The following is a 23865-nucleotide window of genomic DNA, read 5'->3' as shown; positions in this document are numbered from 1 at the left end:
GGAGATGCCCAACATCCTTAGTCGTCAGGGAGATACAAGTCAGAATGACTCTCACGTTGCATCTTAGATCTGTCAGAACGGCTAAGACCACAAACTCGAGCAGCAGCATCTGTTGGTAAGAATGTGGAACAAACACGCCTCCACTGCTGGTGGGAATGCTAACTTGTACAACCACTCTGGAAATCAATTTGGTGGTTTCTCAGAAAACTGGGAATAGTTCTACTTCAGGAACCAGCTATATCAACTCCTGGGCATATACCCAAAAGATGTTCCACCATACCCAAGGACACGTGCTCCACTATGTTCACAGCAAGTTTGTTCATAATAGTCGGAAACTGGAAAGATCCCAGATGCCCCTCAATCCAAAACAAACAAACAAACAAACAAAACAACAAAAACCGTGTTTCATTTACCCTTTACCCAATGGAATATTACTCAGCTATTAAAAACAAGGACATCATAAAATCTGCGGGCAAATGGATGAAACTAGAAAACATCATTTGGAATGAGGAAATCTAGACCCAAAAGGACATGAATCGTATGTACTCACTTATAAACGGATATTAGCCATAAAGTACAGGACGACCACTCTACGTTCCACAAACCCAAAGAAGCTGAATAACAAGGGCCCAAGGGAGGATGCATGAATCTCACTCAGAAGGGGATAAGATGCTCATTAAAGGTGAGAAATGGAGGGACTGGGTGGGAGAAAGAACTGGAAAGGGAAGGATTGGGGGACAGGTGTAGGGAAAGCAGGGGAAAGAGGGCAGGGAGAGTGAACAGAAATTGGCAAGGATGGGGTGGGGTGGGTGTCAGTCATCTCTAGGACTTGCTAGAGACCAGGGATGGGAGAGGTTCCAGGGTCTATCAGGGTGACTCTAGCTGAGAATCCTAGCAGAGGGGGATTTTAGCCTGAAGCTGTGATCTTCTGAACTCTCAGTGCAGGGATACAAACACCAAACCACCCACAAAACCTTCAACCCAAAATATGTTCTGCCTGCAAGAAGTGTACGGACAGAGATGGAACAGAGACTGAGGAAAAGGCCAACCAATGACGGGCCCAACTTGAGAGCCATCCCAGGGGCAGGAACCAAGCTCTGAAGCTATTAATGATAGTCTATTGTGCTTGCAGACAGGAGCCTAGCACAAATGTCTTCTGAGAGGCTCCACCCAGCAGCTGACGGAAACGGATACAGAGACCCAGAGCCAAGCATCAGACAGAGCTTAGAAGTCTTGTGGAAGAGTCTGCGGAAGGACTGAGGAACCTGGAGGGGAGAGGGACACCAAAGGAAGACCAACAGTCAACTAACCAGGACCCTTGGGGGCTCCCAGAGACTAAACCACCAACCACAGGCATACATGGGCTGGACCTAGCCCCCTCTTCCACATATGCAGCAGATGTGCAGCTTAGTCTCTGTGTGGGTCCCCAACAACTGGAGCTGTCCCTGACTCTGCTGCCCATTTGTGGATCGTGTCCCCTAACCGGGCTGCCTTGTCTGACCACAGTGGGAAAAGATGTGCCTAGTCCTGCAGTGATTTGAGGTGCCAGGATGGGTTGGTACTCAGGGGGGCCTCCCCTTCTCAGAGAAGGGGGAGGAGGATAGCTGTGAGTGGGGGACTGGGAGGAAAAGAGAGGACTGTGGTCCGAATGTGAAGTGAGTAAATGAATTAATGGAAACAAAATAAATGATAGTGGTGTTAGTTCCATACTTTATTGTGTTCTTAAGTCAGGTACTGACCAGAAAGTTAATCAAAGATTTATCACTGGACAAACCCTGAAAATGGTAAAATGAAAGCTAGCGTATTTCAGCATCAAACAGATTAGTGCATGTACTTTTACAAAAAAATTAAGGTAGAAAGGCCAGTGCGGTGGCACATTCCTGCACTTGAGAGTTTGAGAGGAAGAAAAATTACCTTGAGTTTAGATTACACAGTGAATATCAGCCGACCCAGGTCTATATTCCAGGATTCTGTCTCAAAAGACCAAAGATATGCAGACCAAAGTATGGTGGGAAGTGGAGGGAGTAGGGCGATGAGAAGTCTTAATGACTCAGTAGGTAAAGTTGCCTGTTACCAAGCCTGAGCACTTATGGGCAGTCCCCAGGACCCACACGTAGAAAAGTTCCCCAGTCTCTACATATACACATGGCACATGACTGCACATGCATGCACACATTCAAGTATATACACACACACAAATATAAAAAAGGTATACTTCCCAAGAATTCAGAACAGAATTCCACATAAATTATTTCCAGGGCTAAGGGTGGAAATTGTGTGACCGAAAATTGGCACAAGGGATTTATGTGGCAATGAAAATGTTTTAAATTTGTTTGCACAATTTTGTACATTTCTTAAAAATCAAAGAATTTATGGTATAACTATTGTTACTGAAATATTTTTATTGAGAGTAACAATAAAACTTCTATAAAAGTAAAGCTTGTATAGTACTACATAAATATGTACAATTTTATGTGACAATTAAAAAAATGAGTTCATTTTAAAAAATAAAATGGTTTTAGACTGGGGAGATAGCTCTGTGGATAAAGTGCTTGCTAAGCAAACATAAGGACTCGAGTTTAGATCCCCAAAACCCATGCGAGGTCAGCAGCATTCCTCTGGTGAGATGGGAGGCACAGTCAGGTAACTAGCTAGAGGCTTGCTGGCCAGCTAGCCTAGCATATCCAATGGCGGTCAATAGACTGTCTCCAACAAGGTGGACATGAGGGCTGACCCTGACTTCCACATGCACATCAGGTACACGCATGCCTGCATATACACACATGCATGAAGATAAAAAAAATAGAAAATGTAAATAAGAAAAACTAAAGAAATTAAGAGGACATGTTCAATCAGAAATCGGAATGCTGGGGCTGGAGAAATGGCTCAGCATTTTAAGAGCACTGGCAGTTCTCTCACAGCACCCAATCAGCCGCTCACAACTGTCTATAACTCCTGTCCTCTTCTGGCCTCTTTGGGCACTGCACATGTATACAGACATACATGCAGGCAAAACACCCATACATATAAAATAAAGTTTTAAAAAATTGGTAAGCTTATCTAACGTGTTCTATAGAACACTATTTAAACAACACAGTATATCCCAATGTGGATAACGTGGAAATTGAAATGACCAAAGCAGCACTAGCCACATCAGGAAGGTACAGAGCATGAAAACACAGATGGAAACAGAAAACACTCAAGTCCAGGATGTACTGTTTTATGTCAGAAGCCTATTTCTGAGTTATCCAGATCAATTATGATGAGCATAAACTCGTTATGAAAAGGAGAAATGATGGCTACTAGTTAGCCACTTGGAGAATACTTTTTTTTTCCAATTTAGCCATTATACTTTACATGACAAAACCAACAGGTTATGCCTTAAATGACTTAAAACAATATAATGTATATCATGAATAAATGAAGATTAAGTTGAAATTTAAAAACAGGGCTGGAGAGATGGCGCTCTTCCAGAGGTCCTGAGTTCAAATCCCAGCAATGATATGGTGGCTTACAACCATCCGTAATGAGATCTGATGCCCTCTTCTGGTGTGTTTGAATACAGTGTACTTATATATAATAATAAATCATTAAAAAAAACAAATTATGAAAGCTAGAGTTTAAGTACCACCCAAGTCTGTTAACTCTCAAAATTATCTCTATCCTGAACTCCAGACTCATTCTAACTGCCTTCAAGACACAACTGAATTTGTTTATTATTTTAAATTAATTTACTTAATTTATTGGGGGGCACACATGCCATAGTATGCATGTAGAAATTAGAGAAGTCACTTCTCTTTCACCATGTAGGTCCTGGTGATCAAACTCATGTTGTCAAACTTGGTAGCAAGTGCGTTTACCTGCCAAGTTATCTTTCTGTCCCCAATCGACTAATAGGTACTCATTTGACCTTAAGATGGTGAAGACTGAAGTCCTGGTTCATTTCCTCCCGAATCTTTTCCTGCCAAACTCTTCAGTCTAGGAAGTCACGGTTCCATCTTTGTGGTCGGCAGGCCACCCTCGACTCTCACACCCTAGTCATATTTCAGCCACTGACAGAATGTTTCCTTCTGTCTTCACTGCTATCAATGTAGTCTTTCCTCTACCTACCCTCACTCTTCAGTGATGGCATTCTGTAGACTATTTTCACCTCAGTAGCCAGAGGGATGCTTTGAAAGTGAAACTGGCTCTGGGATGCCTCTACTCAAGCCCCTCCAGTGGCTTTTAGCTTCATTCAGTATGAAGGCCAAGTCCTCCCAGTGTATATATACCTCTGTGAGAGAGTCACAGCAAAGTAACAGTATCACTCTTCTGAAGGTTAGTTCGCACGCCCTGCACACCATTTCTATTAATTCATCACTCGTGGCTCCACTTCAAGGCAGTTCCTTCTGTCTGGATTGCTCTTTCCCTGGATGGCCACAATATTCTACACTCTTGTGAGTCTCTGCTTGTCCCTCCAAGACAAAAAAAAACCCCCAAAAAAACAAAAAAACCCAAACAAACAAAAACAAAACAAAACAAAACAAAAAACCCCAAACTTCTCCCAAGGGCAATTCCCAAGGGGTTCCCAGCTTCCTTTCCCAGGCTTTACCTCCCTCACTGTAGGAATCCCCATCCGACAGTCTTCTTCTCTGTATATGCTCACTGATTGTCCTCTCCCACTATACCGGACGCTCTGGAAATCCATGTTTGTTCAACATCTTAGCTTTAGTCTTTGAGCAACATGTAGCACATGGTAGGACCCCATAAATATTTTAACTGATAAATATGGATTTTATTTTTAAAACTCTTATCCTATTTCTCTCTCTCTCTCTCTCTCTCTCTCTCTCTCTCTCTCTGTGTGTGTGTGTGTGTGTGTGTGTGTGTCTGTGTCTGTGTGTCTGTGTGTGTGTGTGTCTGTGCGCAGAGGCTAAGGGGAAGGGATCAGGTACCCTGCTGTACCACTCTCTATTGTATTTCTTTGAGTCAGGGTCTCTCCCTGAATCTGGAGTTTGGCTGGCAGCAAGCCCCAGGTGATCCTCCTGTCTCCATCTGCTACAGCACAGGGTTACAGGATTGTGAAGCCACACCTGGCCTTCATGAGTGCTGAGGACTTGAACTCAGGTTATTGTGTTTGCAGTCTCACCCTCTGAGCTATCACTCCCTCCTAGTTTTACTTTTTTCATGGTGACATACATGTACTCAGTAGTCAGAAAGCTTATCACAGGAAAATAAGAGCAATTTCCCTCATTCCCCAAGTGCAATTAAACAGTATCAGCACTAATATGTAAACACAGGTCTATGTTCAAACCAGAACTCCACTGAAATAACCAAATAGAAAATTGTGTTGAATGCTATTTGACTTGGGAGGATATTTTGTTTTCAAATGTGTTTTGAAGTTATCTAACTTTAAGTGAGAAAAAAATGAGCAGAGAAAATAATGCTGTCTTATGTGAATATTTCTTCAAAATCAAAACTAAGAACATATATCACTGTTCAGAATCCGAATGCCTTGATTTCTATTCATGTTTTCTAAAATTCAGATTACTCTGGTTTCATATATATATATATATATATATATTTTTTTTTTTTTTTGGTTCTTTTTTTCGGAGCTGGGGACCAAACCCAGGGCCTTGCGCTTCCTAGGCAAGCGCTCTACCACTGAGCTAAATCCCCAACCCCTGGTTTCATATTTTAAAATTTATATTATTGATCCAAATGGAATACACACACACACACACACACACACACACACACACACACACACACCCACACGCCTTTTAAATTTGTTGAAACCCTGTGTGGATTTTATCTCATTTCAGAATTATGTTTATGTACTTATTCCAACTTCACTAATAAATGCTTCTTAGTACCACACTTTTAAACACCCAATAGAGCTACTCTCCACTCGCTCATGTTCAAATCATTTTTGTATTGATTTACTGATCCACTTAGGCTACTTTTAGAATACACAGTAAAGTTATAAAAACGACATTCATTTTATGGCACTGTAAGTCCTGAAGTATTTATTCCCAGTAAAGTGGCTCTAGGATCCTCACACATCAGTGTAATCAGGGCCCAGTGTGTATCTCTACACTTACCTTTGCTTTTTAAGGTTTTTATTGTGTTTTAGTTGTGTGCTTGGGGTTGGGCACAGTGTTTGGCAGATGTATGCAGGTGTCCACATAAACCATGAATATACTTTGGATCCCCTGGAGTTGGAGTTATGGGTGAACTGCCTGAGGAAGGAGCTGGGAACTGAACTCAGATCCTGTGGAAGAACAGCAGCAAGTACTCTGAGCCAGTGAGGCATCTTCCTACCTGTCTTCCTATAGACTTTAAACCATCCCTAGGTTACTTGTAATGTGTAATACAAAGTAAAGTGTTTGCAAATGATTTTAAGGAATGCCCAGAGAAATAACTAGATAGTATGTCACCAACAAAGTTTATTTTCTGAACCTTTTTAAAAATATGCATTTGGTTGAATCTATATTATTGAACCTCTAGTTATAGGGAGCCAATTGTATTTTTAAATTTACCATCTGTATTTGACTAGTTTTTCAGTCTGTCAAGTTTTATTTTTGGCTTTAGTGAGGTATAAGTAATTGATCAGTTATATATAGTGTATATAAAGTAGTATTTTGATGTCTATATACATTGAGATATATGAAATTTGAAAACTATGATAACAGTATTGGTAATGATGCTTTATCGGTTTTCACAACTGAACATTTAGATTGCCTCTGTATCTTGGCTATTGTGAATAATTCCAAAAAATGTAGGGGTGTGCCTGTTTGACCGGTTGGTTTCATTCCATTTGTATATGTAGCCGGAAGTAGGACTGCTGAAACACACAGCACTTCTAGTACTAAATTTTAAGGAACTTACAAGTCAGATTTTTAAATGGCTATAACCTGAATTTACATTCTCACTAATACTTGTACATGGATTCCTGTACACACACACACACACACACACACACACACACACACACACACACACACACACACACACGAGCAGAGGACAAGAGTAGGAGTCAGTAGTTCTGTTCCTCCAACTTTTCCTGAGTTTCAGGGGTTGCGTGAACTGAAGCTTACCAGGCTAGCAAGGGAAGAGTTTAGCAAAGCCACGCTAAGTCAGCACATTCTAGTAGGTTTTTATGGTGGAGTCTTTAGGGGCTTTTACATGTACAGTCTTGTTTGCTAGCAGATATTTCTACTTTCTCCTTTTATTTTACAATCTTTCATTTCAGGTTTTGTGTAATTGCTGTTTAAACCTTCTAACCCTATGTGAGAAGAACTGGTATCCTTCCTTGTGTCATATCTTAGAAGTCACCTCTCATATTGGGACTATCAGATTTTCGTATATAACTTTTATTATATTATTATATTTATATATTATATTTATGTTATTATTTATTATAGCTGTCTTCAGGCCAGAAGAGGGCATCAGATCCCATTACAGACGGTTGTGAGCCACCATGTGGTTGCTGGGATTTGAACTCAGGACCTTTGGAAGAGCAGTCAATGCTCTTAATCCCTGAGCCATCTCCCCAGGCTCGTATATAACTTTTATTGTGTTGAGGTTAACTTCTTTATGGAGAGGGTGTGCTGACTAGTAGACTGGCAACTTGATACAGGCTAGAGTCATTTGGGAAGAGGGAAGCACAACTGAGAAAATGCCCTCACCAGACTGGCATGTAGGCAAGCATATGGGACATTTTCTTAATTAATATAGGAGGGCCCAACATACTATGGATGGTGCCAACTTTAGGCATGTGGTCTTGAGTTGTCTAAGAAAGCACGCTGAATAGGCCACGAGGACCAAGCAAGTAAGCAGCATTCCTCCATAGCTTTCGCTTTAGTTTCTGCCTTCAGGTTCCTGTCTTAAGTTCCTGCCCTGACTGCCCTCAGTGTGGAATGAGGCCTGAGAGCTGCAAGCAGAAATAAACCCTTTCATCCCATGATGGTTTGCATATGCTTGGCCCAGGGAGTGGCACTATTAGACAATGTGGCCTTGTTGGAAGAAGTGTGTCACTGTGGGGGTGGGCTTGGAGACCCTCCTCCTAGCTGCCTACGGATGCTCAGGCTATCCCTGGCTTCCTTCAGGTGAAGATGTAGAACTCAGCTCCTCCTACACCACACCTGCCTGGATGCTGTGATGCTGCCATGCTCCCTCCTTGATGATAATGGTCTGAACCTCTGAACCTGTAAGCCAGCCCCAATTAAATGTTGTCCTTTATAAAACTTACATTAGTCATGGTGTCTGTTCACAACAATAAGACCCTAACTAAGGTACATCCCTAAGTCGGTTGTGGTTACAACAATAAAACCCAAAATAAGACAGAGAGCTTTTAAAAACCAGGAATGAATGAACTTTATCAAATGTTTCTTCTACATATATGGAGCTACTCATGTGGTTCTTCTCTTGCTCTGTTGATGTGGTCCAATGTGGCTGCTTGGTGTGTGGTTTTTTTTGTTTTTAATCAGTTATTTTATGTATTTACATTTCAAATGTTATTCCCTTTCCCAGTTTGCCCTTTCCCCCTCCCCCTGCTTCTATGAAGATGCTCCCACTCTCACCCACCTGTTCCTACCTCAACACCCTGGCATTCCCCTGCACTGGGGAAACGAACCGTCACAGGACCAAGGGCTTCTGCTCCTACTCATGCCAGACAATGACATCCTCTTCTATATGTGGCTGGAGCCATGGGTCCCTCCATGTGTACTCTTTGGTTGATGGTTTAGTCCCTGGAGCTCTGGGGGGGTCTGGTTGGTTGATATTATTATTCTTCCTATGGGGTTGCAAACCCCTTCAGCTCCTTCAGACCTTTCTCAAACTCCTTCATTGGGGTCCCTGTACTCAGTTCTATGGTTAGTCCATCTCTGTATTTTTCAGGCTCTAGCAGAGCCTTTCAGGAGACATCCTTATCAGGCTTCTGTCAGCAAGCACTTCTTGGCATCAGTAATAGTGTCTGGGTTTGTTGGCTGCATATAGGATGAATCCCCAGGTGGGGTAGTCTCTGCTCAACTCTTTGTTCCTGTATTTCCTCTCATGAGTATTTTGTTCCCCCTTCTAAAGACTGAAGCATCCACATTTTGGTCTTCTCTCTCCTTAAGCTTCATATGGTCTGTGAATTGAATCTTGGGTATTCTGAGCTTTTGGGCTAAAATCCACTTAACAGTGAGTACATACCACATGTGTTTTTTTGTGACTTGGGTTACTTCACTCAGGATGATATTTTCTAGTTCAATCCATTTGCCTAAGAATTTCATAAAGTCATTGTTTTTAATAGCTGATAAGTATTCCATTGTGTAGATGTACCACATTTTCTGTATTCATTCCTCTGTTGAAGGGCATCTGGGTTCTTTTCAGTTTCTGGCTATTATAAATAAGGCTACTATGAACATGTCTTTGTTATATGTTGGAGCATCTTTTGGGTATATACCCAGGAGAGCTATAGCTGGTGCAATGTCCAATTTTCTGAGGAACCTCTAGACTGATTTCCAGAGTGGCTGTGCCAGTTTGTAATCCCACCAACAATGGAGGAGTGGTCCTCTTTCTCCACATCCTCGCCAGCATTTGCTGTCACCTGAGTTTTTGTTCCTAGCTATTCTGACTAGATTAGCTTGGTGTGTGTTGAGCCAGTTTTGCATTCGAGGTTAATTCAGTCATTGGTCATTTGGTCATGGGGTAAATTTTTTTTTTTTTTTTGGTTCTTTTTTTTCGGAGCTGGGGACCGAACCCAGGGCCTTGCGCTTCCTAGGTAAGCGCTCTACCACTGAGCTAAATCCCCAGCCCCTGGTAAATTTCTTTAAAATGCTACTAAAATCAGTTTGCAAGTGAATTTTTCCATCTATATTCATCATGGACATGACTCATGGTTTTCATATATTGCCTAAATCTCATCTTGGTGGAATGCTGGTCTCATGAGTTTGGAAATGTTCTCACTTGTTCTGGCAGTTCTAGGATTCGCTGGTTTTCATCCTTCTCTGGATATCTTGGAATCTGCATAGGCCCTCACTTGGTCCAGGCCCTTCTTTATTGGGGGGTTTTCAAACTTACTGATTACATCTTCTTGTGGTCTGTTCAGGCTTTCTACTCTTGGTTCAGTTTTTCTAGACTGCAAGTTTCTCATAATCTATCCCATTTCCTCATGGTAATCCAACGGTGCACAGAAGTCCATGATCCTCTTTATCTCTCTTTTGGAGTCTGCATTCTCTTTCTTCAGTCTGGCTAAAACTAGCCAAGAGTACCAATTTTCAGGAAACCAATTTCTGGGTTTTTCTTTTTTTCTTTTTGTTTTGTTTTTAATTCTTTTGTTTCTCTGCTTCTCTTTTCTAATATTCATTATGTCCCTCTGTCCACTAACTGGGGGTTACTTTCTAGTTTTCTATTTCCTCTTTATGCAGTGCTGACAGGAGGTCTCCTCTATGTGAGGCAAATGCTCTTCCAGTGAGCTGCAGCCTGAGCTAGTTTTCAGTTCACTAAGACTTGATATTTAAGTCCTTGGCGGTCCTTCCTCTCTACAGTGTAGGCATTTGCACCTTAGTGCTGGCTCTGCTGTGTCTTACCAGGTTCTATTGTTGTTTTTGCTCGATGGCTGTTTTTAAAGGGACTTTTGCTTTTGTTTTCATCTGCAGATTGTCTCACTGTGGAAAGCACGATGTCCCTGTGTCACTTCCCAGGTGACAGGTGTGCAGCACCCCATCCCATAGAGTGTTCTCTTTTTATTTCACCTTGGGCTTACAGTTACTTAGTTTCCAAATTTGTGAATATTAGTTTCTGTTGTTATTTTTTATTTTAATTAAATTGTGGTTTAAAAGATACCTGGAATGATTTTTATTTTCTGAAATGTGTTAAGATTTATTTGTAACTTGATATGATAAGCTCCAAGAATGCTCCACGTGCTCTTAGGGAAAGAATGCATTATGTCCCGGGTGGAAAGTTCATTTCCTGAATTGTGTTATTTACCTCAAGTGTTTCCTGATTCGGTTTGGATATTCTTGCCGTTACTGAAAGCAGGGCATAATCTACTATCACCGTATTGCTCAGTTTCGAGATTTAGATTTTTCTGTTACTATTTGCTTTTTATATTTCAGGAACTCTGAAATACAATTGCTAGACCTTCCTATTGTATCTCATAATGACCATCTTTTTCTCTACAGAAAGCTTCTGACTTAAAGGTTTTTGGCCAATATAATGGTAACTACTACTGATTTCTCTTGTTTCTCTTCCCTGTGTGCCGCCTTTGCTTTTTAGTCCTTCATTCAGAGCGCGTCCTCACAGCTGCACCAAGACCCTAGAGATAGCACAGTTACCTTCTGCTGCTTTTTAGACTGAACCAGCTGCTGTACATTTTTGGATTGGCAAGTTTATTTTATTTATATTTAATACACACACACTATATATACATAAATACATATATAATACACACACACACACACATATGGGAGTTTTGTTTTGTTTTGAGACAGGGCTTCTTTGTGTGTAGCTCTGGCTGTCCTGGAATATGCGCAAGCTCAGACTAGTCTTGAGCTCACAGAGATCTGCCTGTCTCTGTCTCCCAAGTGCTGAGATTAAACACGTGCACCACCACCCTGCTTAACATACATTTATAAGTTGGAATTTATTACCATTTTTTATTATTTTCTATATTCTTAGCAAATGTTTTACTTCTATTTTTGGTGGGTTTTTTTGATAATTTATTTTTGTAAACCAGGAGAACACAAGTATTTTAAAATCCCCAAATGGAATTAAACTAACCAACAAAGCAAACCAGAAACTCCCAAGTGCTGTATATGGATAAGGCGAAAGCCTTGCGTGTGACTGGTAGATGTAAACCTGTGTAGACGCCATAAAAACATGCCAGTTCCCAACACAGCACAGAGAGTACTAGTGACCCAGGAACCCCACTGCTGGGTACATCGTCTGAATCTCTGTGCACCCTCCGGCAGTCCCTCATAGCAACGGAAGACAACTGGAGCTGCTAATGATGGACAAACAGAATGAGGCACACAAGACTTTGTTCAGCCTTAAAAAGACTTTGGGATGCTGAGATGACTCGTGCATGGACAATGCCTTGCTACACAAGTCTGGTGATCTGGATTTGAGCCCTAGAACCCAGTTAAAGTCAGATGGAGAGAACTAACTCTACAAAGTTGTCCTTTGACCTCCGTATGCATGCCATGGCGCATGCGCTCACACATACATCATACACACAGACAATAATGAACTTCTAAACAGATTCTTAGTCATTATAACGTAAGTTATCTTAAGAAGTAAAACAGTGCCAAGTAAAATATGCTGGTCTCAGAAGAAACACTGTAGCATTCCACTTAATCAAGGAACTTAGAATCATAAAGTTCATGGAAAGCAGATGAGGGAGAAACTGAACTCAGAAAGCAGAATGTGGTTCCACATCAGTGCTCCGAGGGGAGCTGCATGACAGGGATAACTCACATGCACTTAACACCACTGAAGTAAACACCTAGAAATAGTTAGGATGTTAAGTCTCAAATTATGTATGTTTCTTCATATTTGTAAAGGGGTATTACGTTAAAAAATTACTTACATTTGATGCTAGCATTCACACTTACTGGAATTGAGCAATCCACCGCGGCTGAAAGAGAAAAAAAAGTTTAATAATATTCTTCTTATTTGTAAATATTGAGAGACATTAAATTTATAAATCACAAAAAGCCCTGCAGGCTTGAAGTTCTTTGCTTTCTTATTGTATTTCTATAGCTTACAAATAAGACAGTAGATAAAAAATACTAGGTAGGATTAGCAGCTCCTTGGGTAATGTGGAAGAAAATACTGGTGAACTTGAAAACAGCAGTACAGCCACTGACACCAAGATATAAGGAAGACTGAGCAAGAAGTGAGCCAGGCATTGGTGGCCTGATGCCACCTTTACTGTGGCAGGCCAGCACACTTGAGCGGAGGCTGAGAGCAAACTGGAGAGAACAGAGCAAAGTGGGGCATTTCCACACTATTTCAAGACTTAATGAGATCCTACAAAAACAAAGCAGGATTCTGTGGGCAGAAAGGTAGACATGTAGATATGACATATCTTAATTTGGTCAAATGATGCTCAAGCAATTCAATAGGGAATTACTCTTCACTAATGGACACCAGAAAATTTATATGAGTAGACAAAAATCAGTAACTTTTATACCAAAACTCTAAATGAACCACAAACTTAAATGGAAGAGTCAAAAGCAGAAAGCTTCTAGAATAAAGCAAATTTAGAAAACCTTAAATTAGAAAATGGTCTCTTAAACACAGTGTTTAAAATACAAATTCTAAAATATCTGAAAATGGAGCTTGACTTTACATGACTTTACTGCCACGACATGCTATTCTCAATTATTCAAAACAACTGAAACATTTTAAAGTTCAGCTCTTGAGGCTCCACAGTGAGATCTCAATCACAAAAAATGTAAATAAAAATTAGGTAAAGTTAGTAAAAAAAATTAGTGAAACTAAAATAAAGTTTACAGCTAACCTTGGAAATATTCACAAAGAAGAGACACTACTCTATGCTGGCAACAGTGAGTGCTGCTGAGGAAGCAGTGGTCAGGAACAAACCAGCAGCCACTCTGGAAAGGATTCGGTCACAAAGCTAAGTGTACATGCTACATGTATACATAAACACAGCCATAGTTCTAATCCCAGTAAAATAATTTTACCCATGTGACATAGAAACATATGTTCACAACTGTGTGTAAACACTTACAATAATCTAACTCCCAATAACTCAAACTGAGTCAAAACAACTCATGAATCCTCCAAGTCATGAATCAATCAATCATGATATTCATTACATGGAATCCCCCCCCCCCTTTTTTTTTTTAAGGCAAGTTCTCTCTACATAGCCCTGACTCTCCTGGAACTCAATACATGGATCAGCCTGGCCTAGAACTCAGAGATCTGCTCCCCTCTACCCCCTGAGTGTTGGGATTAAAGGCATGCACCAGCAGTTAGAATCCAGTTTATAAACAAACATAAATACATTTAAGGGCTGGGGAGATGGCTCGGTCAGTAAAGTATTTGTGCAAGCACAGAACTGAATTCTATTCCCAAAACCCATGTAAAACTGCCAGTGTGGTAGTACGCACTAAGAACCTCCACTGGGGAGGCAGGAGGATTCTCAGGGATGGCATCTGAGGATGTGCTTTGTCCTACACACACACACACACACACACACACACACACACACACACACACACACACACAATATACATACATGCACAAAATATACACACATCACACCCCCAAACTAAGGGAGAAATATTGATAAACACATCATGAATGCCTCAAAGTGTGCACATTGAAAGAAGCCAGACTGAAAGTATAAATATATATTATTCTAAAAAGATGTCCCAACATATAACAAGGACACATGCTTCACTATGTTCATAGCAGCCTTATTTATAATAGCCAGAAGCTGGAAAGAACCCAGATGCCCTTCAACAGAGGAATGGATACATAAATGTGGTTCATCTACACAATGGAATATTACTCAGCTATCAAAAACAATGACTTTATGAAATTCATAGGCAAATGGATGGAACTGGAAAATATCATCCTGAGTGAGGTAACCCAATTACAGAAAAACACGCATGGTATGCACTCATTGATAAGTGGCTATTAGCCCAAATGCTTGAATTACCCTAGATGCACAGAACACATGAAACTCAAGACGGATGATCAAACTGCGAATGCTTCACTCCTTTCTTAAAAGGGGGACAAGAATACCCTTGGCAGGGAATAGGGAGACAAAGATTAAAACAGAGGCAGAAGGAACACCCATTCAGAGCCTGCCCCACATGTGGCCCATACATACACAGCCACCCAATTAGGTAAGATGGATGAAGCAAAGAAGTGCAGGCCGACAGGAACTGGATGTAGATTGCTCCTGAGAGACACAGCCAGAATACAGCAAATACAGAGGCGAATGCCAGCAGCAAATCACTGAACTGAGAATAGGACCCCCGTTGAAGGAATCAGAGAAAGAACTGGAAGAGCTTGAAGGGGCTCGAGACCCCATATGAACAACAATGCCAAGCAACCAGAGCTGCCAGGGACTAAGCCACTACCCAAAGACTATACATCGACTGACCCTGGGCTCCAACCTCATAGGTAGCAATGAATAGCCTAGTAAGAGCACCAGTGGAAGGGGAAGCCCTGGGTCCTGCTAAGACTGAACCCCCAGTGAACTAGACTATGGGGGGAGGGCAGCAATGGGGGGAGGGTTGGGAGGGGAACACCCATAAGGAAGGGGAGGGGGAGGGGTTAGGGGGATGTAGGCCTGGAAACTGGGAAGGGGAATAACAATCGAAATGTAAATAAGAAATACTCAAGTTAATAAAGATGGAGAAAAAAAAGAAATTCTAGAAAAGGCAAAAGTGTATGAACGAAGAACAGATCGGTAGCTTCAGAGGGGGAAATGTCCTATACTGGGGTCAGTACACTGTTATATTGCAGGGCCAGAGGGTACATGCTCTGGCTTTGTGTGGGGATACAGCTGGTCGCAACCAGTTGACTCTGCACTTCAGTGCAAAGGCTGCTGCAGCCGGTATGAAAAGAATGAACAGGATTGTGCTTTTGAATATTAAATTCAAATCTCATACTATTTTCAAATGCTACAAAATTCCAACCCATCCCCCACTTCCTTAGCAGCAATTTCAAATATATACGCCCTTCTCTGCTCCTGAACAAAAGCAAGTGGCAGGAAGATGGTCACACACGCTAGAGTTAAAAGATCTCTCGTTTACTGTAAATACTGTAATGGTTATAGAGATGTATACATTTTCAAAATATTTCCCTATATACCTATAACTAGTCCACTTTATTCTACATGTTATCTCTTAATAAGATCAACAATAAAAGGAAAAACAGCAGCCAGCGTCTTCTTTGTGAATTTCCTAAGTGAAAAAGCAGGTTATATTATATCAGACCAGAGTCTGGCTGGATAGCACACTGCATGCAGCTCCTTGGGGCCAAAGCGGAAGGGTATTGACATCAGACCAGCCTGGGCTTTATGAACAACTTGGGTTTTTTTTTAATGTAAAAATAATATGTAGTATTTAGAGAGTACAGTCAGTAAGACTCTGTTATGCAAGCCAAGACCCTCTGGACCCAAGGACTCTGACATCCACGGAAAAAGCAGGACTGCTAGCACACTTTTGTACTCTCGGCCCTGCAGAGACAGATGGGAGGGTCTCTGGAGCTTGCCTCCTAGGCAGTTTAGCTTAAAATCTCAAGACCAAGGTCTCAGTGACACACTGTCTCTTAAATTATAAAACGGATGGCTCCTGACAAATGACATCTGCGGTTGACCTCTGGCTTCTGTATGCACACACACACACACACACACACACACACACACACACACACACCAATACATATACATAAAATTTCAAACACAAGTAGAAAAATGAGCAATCTCTAACAAAGAATATTAGAACAAAGACATTAAATGAGCTGTCTAGGTATTATGGGATTGTAAATATTGTTCAAGTCCTCTCTGAGATAATGGAAAACAACTTTTGCCACAGGTTTATCACAATGAGAGGTAAAGCTGGGGTTTACATTGGCACAGGAAATTGAAATTTGCACATTTTTACCTTTGGCTGAAAGGATTTTATTATAGTGAACAGCCATGTGATTCTTGATCAGCTGGAGAGTGGTTAGTCTGAGAGAAGAGGAGTCAGTGCAAAAAGCTAAAAATTAAAACATATTTAATCATTACACATGTAAACGTAACGTAAACATCACAAGACACAGTTACTGATGTCATTCTCAGTCACACTCTGGAGTTCTCCGGAGGAGGCGTAGAGCATACTTCCATGGCTGTGTGCAGTCTTCCTCTTGCCCTGGGAACACTGACTAGCAACTCATTACCTGGGCTCCAACCTCTTCAAGAGTTAAGTTTTACAAGCTTGAGAGTTTGGAAGAGATTCTAGAATACAATCTATTAAAATAATCTAAAACATACTCTACTAATAGATTAATAATGTTAATCTACTAATAAATTGTTATCTATTTTATATCTTTTTATCTCATAATCCTGTCATTTATGAACAAACCGCTGAGTCTGGAGGCTCAGACAAGTCCCAAAGCACAACTCTGCGTGAAGACTGCTCAGAGAGGCAAGCCTCTGACTTCACAGTGGGAGTCAAGATCCACAGCTGCTTTAAGTAAGTTTTGTGTTCAATCTTTCCACTCTCTCTCAAACTGTTTAAAGGGAATCTTAAAAGCATTAAGCCTCAATACATAAGTATAAGCCACTATGGAGGTATATTCTTAAACATTAGAAACACTTTTTACATGTGTATGTGCATGCTTATGCATGTGCACGTGTGTGGGCACATGTATGTGTGCAAGAGTGTGCATGTACAGAGTCAGGAACCTTTCTTGATAACTCTCCATCTTATTTACTGAGGTAGGATCTTTCATTTGAAGCCAGGTCAGCTGGTGAGGCGAGTCTAAGTAGCCAGCTTGCTCTGGGCGTCCCATCCCTGTCTCCCCAGGGAGGTGGGCTGCCATTCCCACCATGCTTTTACATAGGCGTGGGGGATCCAACTCTTAAATTTGCACAGCAAGTACTGTATCTATTTATCCACTTCCCAGCCCCTGAAAAAAATTTGAGAAATAACAGGAGCATATACTTAAAAAAAAAAATTCAACAGTAAAATAGAATATAGAGCTTGCAAAACGATTGACCCTTCTACACTGAAACTTAGATTTCCCTCCTAGATCTATCCTCCAGTAATTCAAACTCAATCCATTCAGGGAAACTCTGCATAATATAAGCATGTAACTATCAAAGACGTGGCTGGTGGACACAGGCCATTCACTGTCACACTCTCTCTACCAGTAAACGCTTTGAGCCTTTTAATAGAAGCACAGAGCCGTGCACTGAAAGGAGGCGGTGCCGAGAGATGAGTCAATGCAGCTGCATGCTGACAAGTGCTCTGCCTGCACTGCCTCTGCAAGTGCATGCTCGCGTGTGTGTGCGTGCGTGCGTGCACGTGTTTGCGTGTGTGCGTGTGTGTGCGCGCGTGTGTGTGTGCGCGTGCGTGCACGTGTGTTTGCGTGTGCGTGTGTGCGTGTGTGTGCGTGTGCGTGTGTGTGTGCACGTGTGTTTGCGTGTGTGTGTGTGCGCGCGTGTGTGCATGTGTGTGTGCGTGTGTGTGCGTGTATGTGCTCCTGTAGACTGAATCTAGGAGCTATGCTTGAGTTACACAGGCTATGCAAACACTCTACCCCTGAGCTATATCCCCCCTAGTACTCTATTTATTTTGAGAAAAGGTGTCATTAAGTTCCCAGAATGGCCTTGACCTCAAGCCATACACCAGGCAGGCAGGTCATAAACTTGTTATCCTCCTGCCTCAGCCTTCCAGATACTGGTATTACAGGTTTGCACCACCAGATATTGCTTCAAAGGTTTATTTGTTTTAATCAGCTTTCCTAGCTGTTTCTATATATCTACTCTGGTCCAAAGAAATAAAATGAAATAATTAAAAATTTCATCACTTTCCTTATTTAGAGGGGGACAGTATGAAATATTTTTTATAAAATAAGAACAGTAGGTTTAAATTGCTTTCCCTAAAACCCATGCCAAAGGGGTTGGGGATTTAGCTCAGTGGTAGAGCGTTTGCCTAGCAAGCGCAAGGCCCTGAGTTCGGTCCCCAACTCCGAAAAAAAGAAAAAAGGAAAAAAAAAAAAAAAACCCATGCCAAAGACATTTAAGTAATAATTACAAAAATTAGAGTTAATATTAGCATTTTACTTTGGAGACCTTTATCACTTGCTTGTCATCCCTTTACCAAGGCAGACCTTGTGCTGCCAACAGCAGCCCATGGCTGAGGCAGGTGGGAAAGCAGGGGGCAGCTAGCTTCACAGTCAGGGCATAGTAACAGGTCTACAGTATGACCCCTAGACTGAGTCCAAAGCATGCCTAAACATTTAATTCTAATCACTGATACGCATGCCTCACGAGAATGCCTCCTCGGGCCACGCACTCTCCCAGCAGTGGCGAGGGAGTTTGCACTGAGGCTCCAGCTTTAAGCAGCTCACTTACCATTGCTCTTGGTGCTCAAGTGTCCTGTAAATAGGCATGGCGGGCTGTATCTGGGAAGGACAGTGGTGGCTCTGACTTTCAACAATAATAAAACCACAGATTAGGACACATGAAACACAACTTTCATAAAAAACAGTACAGAACTTTAAAACAACACATTACTTTTAAATAAAGCTGCTGAAACATTTATTCAGCTAGATATGGTGGTGCATACCTATAATCCCAGCAGTTCAGAGGTAGAGGCAGGCAAATCTCTGAATTCCAGGCTAACCTGGTCTACATAAAAAGTTCAAATCCAGCTAGGGCTAAATAATGAGACCCTGTCTCAAAAAAAAAAATCATTGTTATGTTACTACCTATAATAATATATCAAATAGAAAAAGTCCTATGCCCACAGGTTGAGCATTTTCTCTTTTGAGAAAATAAGGGCCGGGAGACAGCTCAGTTGATAAAGTGGCTGTCACATAAGCACCGAAGGCCTGATTTTGGAATCCACGTAAAAAGCCATGCACAACAGCATATGCTTTTAATTTTAACTCCAGCTTTGGGTAGGACGGGGTGGGCACGGATAGATCCCTGACACTCTTTGACAAACACTGTATTTGAATCAATGAGCTTCAAAAGTCCAAGCACCGACAGTTTTAGTGGTCACACCCAGTGCTCAGGCTCCTCCTGTTGGTTCTTCCATGAGACGAGGGACAATGCCCATCAATGTTTTATCCCAGCAACAGAAACGAAACAGTGGAGATCTTGTCTCAAAAATAAAGGTGGAGAACACCCGAGGAGAGACACAACCTTAGCCTCAAACCTACACATAGGCGCACACACTTTTTTTTTTTTTTTTTTTTTTAGGAAAACAGGCTATTTTATGTGAAGCACTGTATATGTGTGAGGGGAGGGTGTCTGTGCTTGGCAAGTGCTCTACCACTGAACTGTTTTCAAACGAAGGTATTTTCAGAACGGTTTACTTTGAGAGTTTAGTTTTACTGGGTCAAGTGATCAATATGTCACTTTTATTACTTGATATATGATTTTATTCTGTTCACTACTGACACATTAGATATTTCTGTTTTGAGATAATATATATTTTGAGTTATATTTATTATATTATTTTCTTTTGAGATTAGGTCTTACTATACTGCCTAGGCCCAGGCTGGTCTTGAATTCCTGGGTTCAAGTGATCCTGCCTCAGCCTTCCAATCAATTGGAATTACAGGTACACACCAATGTACCAACTAAACGCGCTATATTTGAAGAGAATTCCAGTAATATAAAAATAGTGTCTGATCTTTCAGACTTCGTGCAATTAGAAAATTACATAGACAGCATCACAAAACAATTCCTTTCTCCACAATTTAATCGTATGTTCAGTAATAATCTTTAAAAAGGAGCAGAGTTTCAGTGTTAATTTAACTAGTGTGTAGAACATGAACACTGTATTCCCTAAGGAGCTGTTTTGGTTGTTTCTTTCCATTTATTTTCATTAGGATGTACACTCACTGGTTTCTAACATCCTAGCAGATAAATGTCATGTTAAAACTCACAGGCCTGAAGGGAGGCGCGACAACTCATTTCACCTAGGCCCTCTCTCAGCCACTGTTCCCTCGAATGGGGTATTTTTTTTTTTTTCTGTTTCTTGATATGACTCTTTCTTTGCCAAAGCAAATGTTAGGGATTATTACCTATAGGTACTTTCATGACTGTTTAACCATCCTTTTTCCTCACTTAAGTAACTCTAGGCACAGTTTCCTGACTGGACCCAGAATGATATGAAAGCAGTCTCAAACTAAATACTCTGAAAAAGAACAATCTTCTCTAAATTAAGACTAAAAGTTTCTGCATGAGATTATGTGGTCTTGGCAGGATAGTAAAATTCTTCAGCTCGGTTTCCTATACGATTTGATTTTACTAACAATCACATTTCTGCAAGTTTAGAAATAGGTCACTTTTAAAGGTATTTCCAAGGGAACAACAGATTAAAAAGAAAAAAACTTTCCCAAGCTTTTTTCAGTTGGCTGTCCTAACAGGTTATCTCCTCTTGTTTTTCCAGCACAGGTTGCTGATATACAATGGATGTGAACCAATATTCTCAATTTTCTCCTTTCTCCTGTTAGACATGGGAAACAAAGCCTTACACATGACCAAGTCTAGCTCCCCATTTTCCAACAACCAAGGCATGGCAAAATAAAGTAACTGGTAGAAGAATGTCTCATTAGTTACTATCAGGGACTAGAAACAAGACCAGTTGTTTATCAGGCCCATGGCTCTCTGTTGTATCACTAGCCTTGAAGGTTGACCCCACAAAAGAATGTGATTACTGTGAGCAAGTGAGGAACTTTTCTTTCGGGTATCTTTAGTATCTTATATTCTGAAATAGCTGAGGGAACTAATAAAATCTAAGATGGTTACTTTAAACTAAAATTAAGCACTTAAGCTTCACCTAAGTTAATGGTTATTTATAATTTATGATCAACTACAATTATAATTACTTATAATTTATAGTATATGAAAACTAGCCCAGATATACTATTAAATATAGTATGTATACCAGCAACAATGATATTACTATATGTTATGGGCTAAAAGTGAAGCCACCTGGGTAAGTTACTAAGTACAAATCCTTTTACATTTGTCACCTCATTTAAAAATAAACACCAAAACCTCACAAAGTCTATTACTACACAAATGTAAGTAAAAGAATTTGAGGGTTTTATATCCTTAGTCTGGGTTCATAACTTGTTCTGTCTCCAACTGTGTGTGACACCAGAGGAATTATTTATAATCTTTTGTTTTATTTATTTCAAAATATGAATAATACCCATTTAACAGGACTTGTGTGTTGTTGAGTTATGGGTGGAAGACAGCAAAGGTTTTAAAGTTTGTTCTGTAAATATTTCTGAAGATCATAACAACATTTTGGTGTGATTTTTCTAGCGCTTAGGTTGGGATAGCGTCTGAATATCCTGCCTGCTGACCTTCTACACTAAACGCTACACTTATTTGGATCAATTAGTGTATAATAAAGGTGCATGCAAAATGAAAGCAAGGCTTAATTCAAGGAGGAATCATTAGCAGATTGATTCAAAGGTACCCTTTAATTAGACAACACCAGTCCTGAGAGTGTGTGTGTGTGTGTGTGTGTGTGTGTGTGTGTGTGTGTGTGCACTCTTGTGTTGCCTATTTCAGTCTTAAGAATGAATACTTCAGTTGTGGAGTTTCAACTTCGACTAGGCTGCAGAGTTTGTAGAGGTCACAAACTACTTCAAACACTCCACTTCAGTTGACTCAGAATATGACTCAAGACAAAAAAAAAAAAAAAAAAGGTGTACACTGTGATTATGGGTAGTCTTTTGCCATTAAATATTCAGTCTACCATAGCCGCAAACCAGCCACATTGGAAATTTATTACAAAAACGGTATCCCAGTTCCCATCTTGGAGCAACTGAATTATAGCCAGCTCTGGGAGAGTCAGTTCTGGTGGGAGGGAGGGAATGGGAGATTTCATGTACTTAAAATGCACCAGGAGCTTGCTACATATTATCTGCACTTAATCTCCAAGAACTCGGTGGCGTGGGTATTTACCCACTACGTTCATGATGAGGAAACTGAGGGTTGTTTCTGTGAAAGCAGCCGGCCTGATCTGGGGCTCAAAGACTTCAAAGACTAGGCTTAGCATTCTGCCTAGGAAATACTAGGTGACGCAGGCTGCAGGGTCCCAGTCAGGGGGTGGGTATCAGGGTGACAAACTCAAGATCAGGCAGTAGATCAATGAGCAGGGCATGCGGAGCCTCCTTGAGTTCCCGGCCTTTCCAGCTCCAGCCATTACCCCGCGACACTGGAGAAGGAGCTGGCAGGCAACCCAAAGGCCAGGGCGCAGCCTGGACCCGCGCTGCCCGGACCCGCTCAGCCCCTTACCTCTCCGGCTGCCATCCATGCCTAGTCCTTCTGCGGCCTCCGCGGTTGTCCCCTTGGTTCTTACAGGGACCAAGCCGGGCCCCCCGCAGCGGAGGTGAAACTTGGAAAGACCTGGCCCGCGGGGGCGCAATGGGCCACAGTGACCGTCGCCAGGCCGGTTGCTAGGGGCCGGTCCGCGGCTGCAGATTATGACGTCACAATATGGGGACGTGTGCTCTAGGCCCCACCCCGCCCGCGCTCCCAGGCGCTCCAGGCTACAGAAGATGCTAGCGACTGACAGAAGGGCCCCGGGTGCCAGTCCCTTGCTCTGGGAGACTGGCAGTTATCCAGAGTGAACTGTCAGGAAAATGAATCACATCTATTTCCGTTACCACACCTACGTTTTACTTGGGTGCCTGGGATTCGAACTCAGGTCCCCAGGCCTGTCTGTCTAGCGCTCTTGACCAGAATGTTATCTCCTGCAGCCCCGGTTTTAGTTTGTAAGAATTAGTTTGAATTCCCTTTCTGCCTACTGAGTGCCTCAGATCCTACACTCGCTCTCCCTTTATTTTAAAGCCACAAAGATCGTTTCATTTTAAATGGAACCCGCGGCTCTCTGCGAGTTGTTTATTTTTCCAATAGTTAATCATGAATCCTTGGGAATAAGATCAGAATGGGGTAGAGGGAGTGCAGAAAGCATTCTGTCACACTAGGTTTCTCAGCAACCCATTCTTGAACTTTTAGGCTGGATGAGCCTTGTGGCATATAGCCGCATTCCTGGGCTCTGCCCACTAGAAGACCACAACCCATTGATTGCAACCAAATTCCTGGCAACCAAAAAGGTCACTAGGTATTGCCAAAGGTTGCCTGGGGGAGGAAACTACATCCCATCTGAGGAC

At 41.5% G+C, this 23865-nt stretch overlaps 1 protein-coding gene across 7 annotated transcripts in view; it reads right to left on the bottom strand.

Moving 5' to 3' along the window:
* The window catches only part of Spata7 (spermatogenesis associated 7), a 45034-nt gene extending 21872 nt beyond the window's left edge, over nucleotides 1–23162 (bottom strand). For 2 of the 7 annotated variants that reach the window (XM_087552238.1, XM_087552235.1), the window contains exons 1-2: nucleotides 22988–23162; nucleotides 12554–12601 (exon numbers count right to left, since the gene is read on the bottom strand). In XM_087552238.1, the coding sequence (XP_087408364.1) occupies nucleotides 12554–12601; nucleotides 22988–23006 (67 nt within the window). In that variant the 5' untranslated portion in view covers nucleotides 23007–23162. 7 annotated transcript variants of the gene reach the window in all.
* Nucleotides 23163–23865: the final 703 nt, after the last annotated feature.

Source organism: Rattus norvegicus, chromosome 6 (assembly GCF_021556685.1).
Source record: "Rattus norvegicus strain SHRSP/BbbUtx chromosome 6, alternate assembly SHRSP_T2T, whole genome shotgun sequence".
NCBI classification, from domain to species: domain Eukaryota; kingdom Metazoa; phylum Chordata; class Mammalia; order Rodentia; family Muridae; genus Rattus; species Rattus norvegicus.
Note: the sequence above shows the minus strand (reverse complement) of the source record. Positions and strands in the feature narration are given on the sequence as shown.